We start from the raw sequence: 8,722 nt of genomic DNA on the forward strand, positions 1-8,722 counted from the left end.
ATGTAGTGGTCGGACAATGACTTATGAAACTAGTGTTCGACCAGAGGGTGGTCGAGCACTGAAAAATTGTAGAAATATCAATAACGACTAACTTTCGATTCATTTACATGAAATGAGTACCTAGTTACCAATTCTGAAGTTATAATGGAATACGAAAATATTTACTAGTGTTCGACCACTACTTTTCGTAATACATTTGTACTGGTCGAAGATTAGCTGTTTCTTTCTCAGTGTCTGACCATGCTTTGCGTTTGTATTTTCTCGCAGAATTTCTCGATTCAAACACTAATTCAGTGATCAATTTACATTTGTATAATCATCTGCTGAGTCTTACCGTTAATACATGAATGTTCACCGAATGGCCGTGGCTCAGTGGTAATGGTGAAAAGGCAATCCACTGAGGATTCGAATCCCTCTCAACAGCAAGGGTATTTTTAATTGTCCTCGATATTTCTCTGTTCGTGTCCCTGTCAGGATTGGATTACCTCCAATTGGCTCGAGCAGCATTCAGGCTTAATGTCTCGGCTGAGACAAACTTTGAAAAAAAAATAGTAAAGTGTTGGCTTAGCATTCGGAAGGTCCTCGGTTCGATCCCAGCGATCGACCATCTTGACTGAGTTCTTTCGGGTTTTTCCTCAGTCACACCAGGCAAATGCTGGGATGGTATCTCCAAAAGAGGCCCTGGCCGTCTAACTTCCAACATCTTCTCCCCCATACTATCCCGGTCGGAACCGTAGATGCCTAAAGGCTATAAAATAAATTCAAATTCAAATAACTGAATATTCATGTAGTTTCCCAACATTTTCATGGAAAATTAACGGCACTGTTGGGGTATGACATTTAATTTGAATAATAAATTTATTATATTTGGTCTAATTCGTTTAATACTGAACTACACTATTCTCGCTTCGTCGTGGAACGCATTCAAATATTGTTAGCGGAATAGCTACTATCAGCTTACATCTGGAATACATCTGTTTTCCTTGCATGTCCTTAAGAATTTTTGTTTCTTTCAGAGATAATGAGTGAGTAGACCTAAGCTCAAACTGCCAGCTTATTCAAATGAGGATCTACAAAAAACTCTGGAGGCTTGTCGCAAAAAAATAAAAAAAACGCTCCATACAAAAGGCATCAGTAATCTATGGAATTCCTCGGGTAACGCTGATGGATAAATTTCATGGTCACCATGGTCACCATGGTCATCATGGTCACCAAGTCCCAAAAAGTAAAAAATAGATCCAGAACCATACCTAACACAGAAAGAGGGCTTTCTACAGAAGAAATACGATTTTCTGAACAGTGTTTAAAAATTGTCGATTCAGAAACATGCAAAACGCCGTTCAAAGACAATCGAGCTGGTGAAACCTGGTACTACACTTACTTGAGGAGACACCCACTAATCGTGTCCCTAAACTTTGAACAAGGCGCGATACGCAGTAACCGAGGGAAACATTCGCTTGTGGTTTTAGGACCTTGAGAAATACTTGAAACAAACGAGACAATCTGATATTCTAAATGATTCTGAGCGAATATTGAATGCTGATGAATCCAGCTTTCAACTGTGTCACAAATCAGGAAAGGCGTTGGGGTCCAAAGCGTGAAAAAATATGTACGAGGTGAAGGGCAACGAGAAAGAAATATTAACACTGCCTTTGCACTTTTTCCGCAGCAGGAGAAATTTAATCACCGATGGTCATATATCTGTATGTAAGACAGTGGTGCCCACCCCCCTCATGTCCATGACGCACCCCCCCCTCAATTGTCTATCCGTAGGTGTTCTTCCATGAAAAAAAAATATTTTCGATTAATTTTTACACCTCCTCAAACATATTTATATAGATTTTTACCCCCCCCCCAAATATTTCAATGACGCAGTTTGCGTCATATCCCCCCCTTGTGGGCACCCCTGTGTAAGAGATCTTTCAAAGGATGTCATCAGTGGAGTTTCTTCAGAGATTTTCATAGGCAAGTCAAGTCAGATAGCGGCTGGATGCGAAGTGAAACACTACGAATGGATAGCAAACTGCTTCCTAAAATTGGTGAATGATCCCTCTATTAAGAAACCAGGCCTTCTGCTAATCGACGGCCACAAGACTCACTTGGCAATGGAAGTAAGCGAATTTTGTTCCAGCCATGCTATAGTACTCTACTGCCTTCCACCAAACAGCACACATATTCTTCAATCCTGCGACGTATCAGTGTTCAAATCGTTTTCGAGAGCTCTACATGGAAACTGAGTAAAATGTTACACATGTTATTTCTGCACCACTAATTAAAAGAGTGATATACAAGGTAGCAACACAATTAGTAATTAAAAACGAATTTAGAAGATGGGGTTTATAACCCTTTAACCCAGAGAAGACGAAGCATGTTTAGTGCTGCATTCCACTGAACCTTAAATGAATTTGGTGGTCCCTTTCTTCATAAAACCATCACAAAATTACTTAATCTCAGCGACTATTGTGCGAAACTGTGAAGTGATACCTGAAAACTAATTATGTAACATCTACAGATGCTATTAGTTTGGTAAAGTTATACTTTAGCCTTCATACTGTAGTTAAAAACGCATTAACCGAGTAGTGGTCGATGACTAAACAGTAGGCGGTCGAACATTAACGAAAAATGGTCGAACACTAAAAGAAATCAGTTACTGGTCTTTCTCCGACTAATATTACATAAATGGTATAAGTTATCTCAGTTTTGGACAAAGTATAGATAAAATATAGTTTTAGGAACACGTGTAAGCTACTTGCACCCTCCTAAGTTGTTCCATTGAGTGAAAAACGATTAAGGACCATAAGAAAATGAGTTAGGTGGTCGAGGACTGGCACATTTACCCTAGTTGTACTGTAAATTTCCATAACTGATCACCAAGTGGATCTGTATACCAGCCAAAGATAGTTTTGTCAAGTTGAACAAAAAGTCCAAAATACACATCTTGAAAATAGCTCTTATTTGTAAAAGAATACATTGTGATCGCTTTTCTTGTTGCAATGGTCTGTCCAAGCAGTTTGATAAAGAAATCAGCATACTATAACAAAAGGTGCTTCTCCTATATGCAGGGGTGTAGCCAGCAGGTTTGTGTAGAGGGGGCGTCGTTTTTGAGGGGGGGGGGCAGCTACAATGTACAAAGCCAAAAAGAAAAGTGTTGTTCCTAGTGTTTTTGAGGCCTGAAAGAAAGGAAAATTTTGGTTTTCTTCTGGAAAACTAAAATACTATTTTAGCTTCTTCTTCTTCTTCTTCTTCTTCTTCTTATTATTATTATTATTATTATTATTATTATTATTATTATTATTATTATTATTATTATTATTATTATCCATAAATTATATTCAAGATAGTTTTTCTTATGCTTAATCAAGAACTACTGCCCGGGACCAAACGCTATACTTTTGTGCATAACTATAAAGGTAACCAAGAAAGTTCTGTCCCTTTTCGTGGAGGTCTGTGTTCAATTGGACCTCACACCGTGAGTTGAATGCGAATGGAGATAAGGCGAACGTCAGTTGTTGGTGTGGGTATACCCAACATACTACCTGGTTGTGGCAATTCAGTCACACCGTGAACTTACGTAAAGACAGAGGGAACATGGGACATCCACAGAACGTCATAAGAGCATGTATGCTGAACGAGTTCAAATGGAAGTCAAACGCCGCTGTAGTGGTACAGAAGATACGCCAGGCCTTTGGTGAGGGTGTCGTGACGACGCGGACATTTGCAGCGATGGTTTAACAAGTTTAAGGACGATGACGAAACACCCGGAAACACCACGTGCCAGAAGACCAACACATGTACAAAGAGGAACTGGGACTACAATTCAGTGTGTGGAGAAACCATTCGGCAGCACATCCATCAACTTGTGAAGCACTACAACTTGAGTCGATGGGTATCACATATTTTGACTCCGGGCCAGAAGGCAACGCGGCTGTCGCCTGTGTTTATTTACTGTTTCGGAACCATTTCTGGACAGGGCGTTGACATGTGATAAAAAGTGTGTCCTATACGAAGCTCCACGGCGCCGTCATCATTGGTTAGCATCCCATGAACTGATTTCAAAACAGCCGAAACCAGCACTGTACCAGAATAAGGTCCTTCTGTGTGTTTGGTGCATCGTGCATCGGGAACTGCTACCAGCTGGTCAGAGTATCAATGCAACTGTGTAGTGTCAGCAGTTGAGCTGTGCTCAACAAAAACTCAAAACTCTGGAGCCATCACTTCTGAATTGCAAATGAGTCCTCGTTTACGAGACAACGCTAAGTCCCACGTGGATAGGATGACTCAGGACACAATTTTCCGCCTTGGATGGGAAACAATATTGCAACCACTATATTCCCCGGGTATTGCACCGTCCGATTATCACCTGTTCCATTCTTTGGACAATCACCTTAGAGGACGCCAGTTCAAATCCCTAGTAAAAATCCAAAATGCACCTGATACCTTCTTCGTTTCACGGCCCACAAAGTTCTACCGCGATGGATTCCATGGCCTTCCAGAACGTTTTCAGAAGGTCGTCGATGCTGATGGGGACTATTTTTGATCTTCCAGGTTAGGTGACATATCGATGTTCGAAGGTGGTGGGTGAAAAAGCAACAAAACTTTTCTTGGTTACCTTTATATCTATATTTAAGACCTTGTATACAGAACCTATCTACACAAGATTGATTTTCTTAGAAATTTCACTTAATTTCTTTACGGTTTCCTGACAAAAATATTTATTTATTATTCGTGACTAAAAAAAAAAAAAAAACATAATTATTTTATTACACTGAGTAGAAATAAAAGAGAGCGAATGAAATCCAAATTGAATAAAAGCATTGTTTCTCACCAAATTTTCCATCTTCTATGTCTTAAAACACTTGTTAAAGTATATAAAAATATACTGTACTTACAAATCAGTTTAGTACCTTTCTTTTATGGCTGTATTTGTAGTACCTTGTTAAAACGTTTGTCTTCAAACTGTCAAATATAAATCGCAGTAAATTGTGTAATCTGCTGTCACAAAAAAAAGTATCCTATTTTTCGATTGGTATAAGGAAGAGATACTATACTATTTTTGGATCGGTATGGAAAAAGCAATATTTCTCCTTACTATTTTACCATAAATTATTAATTGTCAATAAACTTTGTTACTTTTAAATGAATGAAGGGAGATAATTTTACTATGTTGTTTTAAAAGCTGGTTATTTGAGGGGGCCAGGAAACCATTTGGGGGGCCTGGCCCCGATGGGCCCCCTTTGGCAACACCCCTGCCTATATGCAAAGAAAGAAAGGAAAAAAGGCTTGGCGTGGTGAGTGTAGAGGGGCGCCGAATACTAGTTCGCCCCGGGCGCTGAAATCTCTAGCTACGGTTCAGCACTGTTATCAGCCATCTCATAACTGTCTACGTTAGTCTCGGTGCATAACGTGGGACATTAAACTAAATATTATTATTATTATTATTATTATTATTAAATATTATTATTATTATTATTATTATTATTATTATTAATAATAATAATAATAATAATAATAATAATAATAATAATAATAATAATAATAATGTATTATTAAGGTCAATGATAGATAGTCCAAGCCGTTAAGCCAATATACGCCACTGATTGAACCGAGTAAAACTGTGAAATAGAATTGATCCTTAACGTGATTATCATCTTTTAAGTGCTTTAATTATCTTCTTTTACGGGAACTAAGTTAGACTCAATAAAACAAATTAGTTTATTAAAAAAAATATATATATATATATATATACACTTACCCTCTGTTGAAGCCGAACGGCAGCCTCCCATCCTTGTCTGTCAAACCTTTGGTGAAAAAGTAAGACAAATTGTACGACATTTTACCGCGCTTTCACCTCGAAATGATCTGAACACTAAACCGTGTTTATTGATACTCACTATACACTTGATACATGAATTATATCTTTTGTATCTGACATTACTGCTTATTATTTCCTGTAAATGTTCTGAAGTAAGTCGTAAAGATAAAAATAACGGCACCGTGTGTTCTCCCTTTGCCACTGCACCCAGCCAGAAACCAACTGACGAATAATAGTCCAAACCCATCCTCCTGAGCTAATTTTGCCGCCCCGAATTTAACGACGTCGAGCGCCACAAAACGAGGAAACACTAAACTACATAACACATAACAGGAAAGAGAATAGAGCCAGTAATATTCTACTCTGATAACAGTTTCTTTAGAGACTTTAGAGTAATGATGGCCAACTGGTGGTCCGCCGTCTACTCAATTTTCGTTTGTGGCTTCCTTGGAATTCTTTATTTGAAATATCTTCAAACATTTCCGTACTAAACAATATTTCATTTCCGTTTATCATATTCTAAAATCCAGCCACACGTTACTTAGCGCAAAATAGAAAAGAATAAAGCATATATGCATATCATGAGACATGTATCAATTAATTAAAATACGCGTAAAATTTTGAAATAATTAGTAATGATGAAATGATTATCTTTGCTGATTTTTTTCTTTGTATGTTTTTAGTTGAAGTTCGCTTTTCAGAACAGAAGATATACAAAATATTGACCTGTAGTTTAACATGGAAACTCAACCGCATGTGTTCGTAATGTCAATAAAGTCCCATTCCATAGTTTTCCCCAGTCTTTCTTTGTGTACACTGCAAAAAATACAGAAACTACTTTTAGACGCAGTAGGACACTATACACACTACCGACACTCTTTGAACACCTCCAGATGACACATATCAAACCTTTGAAGATGCTGTTGTCCAAGTATGTCCCAGATGTATGTACAAAATGGGTATGCATATCATCACTTTAGTTTCGAACTGTTTGCCGAGAAGAAGTGCTTTTAATATGTCAAACTAACTACTGTTTTCGGAGAATGAATGCTTTTGGACACGCGAAATACACTTTATAAACACACACTTGGTATATTGCTCCCTCAAGATCTGTACTAAAAGTGTTTAAATGCAGTTTCATTTTTTACAGAGTATATTTGTATATTTCCATGACACCTTACTATGAATGAGGGTAATTTTGTTACTTCTTTTATTTTATTTTTAAATTTAATGTATAACCAAATCCCAAGGGCTGTTTCTATTATTTCCAGTGTAAGAAAAAGCTAAAATTTAATTAAGTGAATTTCCAGTTGAATAAAAAAAAAAATACATTTTTCTCCTTTAACCGACATAAAAAAGGAGATTCTCAAATCGACCCATCAAATATATATATATATATATATATATATATATATATATATATATATATATATATATATATATATATATATATATATATATATATATATATATTATCTAATCTAATATAAATAAAGACTTTTGTTTGTGTGTTTGTTTGTCTGTCTGACTGTGTGCGGCCTGGGAACCAGACGAGTGGACCGAGACTTACCAAACTTTTGTCAGGGGTACCTTGGTCCAGGCCCCAGATCAAGAAAAAGCGTTTTTGTCAAAATTCAAACCAGGGAGGGTCTCAGGGGCGTTTACCGGGACAAGCAAAAGTAATAGAAAATGACCGATATTAATGTCGAATTCATAGTTTTCGCTGAGATCAATGGTGAACTCCAATCGCATTAACTTTCAAATTCACCCTATTCGATTGAGGGCCGAGGATCACCGGGGTGGGGTGGGGTGGAGATACCGAAACATGTAAAAGTAATCCAAAATGATCGATATTAGTGCCAAATCTATAGTTTTCGCGGTCGCGGATATCAATGGTGACACTTCCATTAGCGATGACTTGCAAATTCAACTACCATTGTATGCGGGCCGGGGTTCAGGGGGGATACCTAGAGATGTAAAAATAGACCAAAATATTAGTGTGAAATCCATAGTTTTCGCGGTCGCTGAAATGAATGGTGATACTCCCTTAGGCGTTGACTTTCAAATATAGCCCCCATGCGAAGGATGGATATATTCAGCTAGTATATTTATATATATTCGTGTAATTTTCTACAGAGCTGTAAGAAGATGAAGTTTTCACATTCTTATTGCAAAATATCAGAATTTTTCAAATTTCAAAAGTAAATGAAAGAAAATCACTGTTTTGCCCCACTTTTGGGGGCGTAAACACAAAAGTTCATTTTCCTTATCGAAGATTCAATGTTAAACTTTGAAAGCCGTTTTCTCCAAATTTTATTAATAAGGATTTTGGATCAAATGAGTATTATTTGTTACAAAATGCAATAACACTCATCCGCAATGCTAGTGCAGTCATCTCAAACATATTTTTTGGTAGGGCTCTCCCTTTGCGGGCCAAGGGGCGAAAAAAGGTCGGGGGTGGAGTATTATCAAAATCCCAAAATCTTATTTTGGGAACGTCAGTAAGCATGAGAGTAATCACAAATGTCACACAATTAATATTCTGATGCTCCTTCCGTGCGTCAGTGATTGATATGGGACTATAGGCCTCCTTCCGAAAATCACATTAAAAATTCATCATAAATATCCTTAGCAGAATATACCAGAAGAAGCTATTTTTTAGATCAATTAATGTAAAATTTGTTGTTATTGGGTAAAAATTTACGTGTATTCAAATATGGGAAGTTACTTTGGTAACGCAGCGTCTTAGGAGGGTACAGGGAACGAAGCATAAGATGGTGGATGTTTATAAAGATTCCAATTTTTATTCTGGAAAAGCCAGTGAGCGTCAGATTAATTTCACAGAATTAATATTCCGATGCTCCTTGTGTTTGCTAGTGATTGATATGAGGCTACAGCTCCTTTCAAAAA

General features: G+C 37.3%; 1 protein-coding gene across 1 annotated transcript in view; it reads right to left on the reverse strand.

Annotated features, from left to right (window-relative positions):
* LOC145661183 (uncharacterized) overlaps positions 1–6,022 on the reverse strand; it is a 58,214-nt gene extending 52,192 nt beyond the window's left edge. The window contains exon 1 of the mRNA XM_081726632.1: positions 5,753–6,022. Within this exon, the coding sequence (XP_081582758.1) occupies positions 5,753–5,832 (80 nt within the window). The 5' untranslated portion in view covers positions 5,833–6,022. The remainder of the gene's footprint in view (positions 1–5,752) is intronic.
* Positions 6,023–8,722: the final 2,700 nt, after the last annotated feature.

The sequence above is a fragment of the Thermobia domestica genome, chromosome 9 (genome assembly GCF_964235325.1).
Source record: "Thermobia domestica chromosome 9, izTheDome1.hap1.1, whole genome shotgun sequence".
Lineage (NCBI taxonomy): Eukaryota > Metazoa > Arthropoda > Insecta > Zygentoma > Lepismatidae > Thermobia > Thermobia domestica.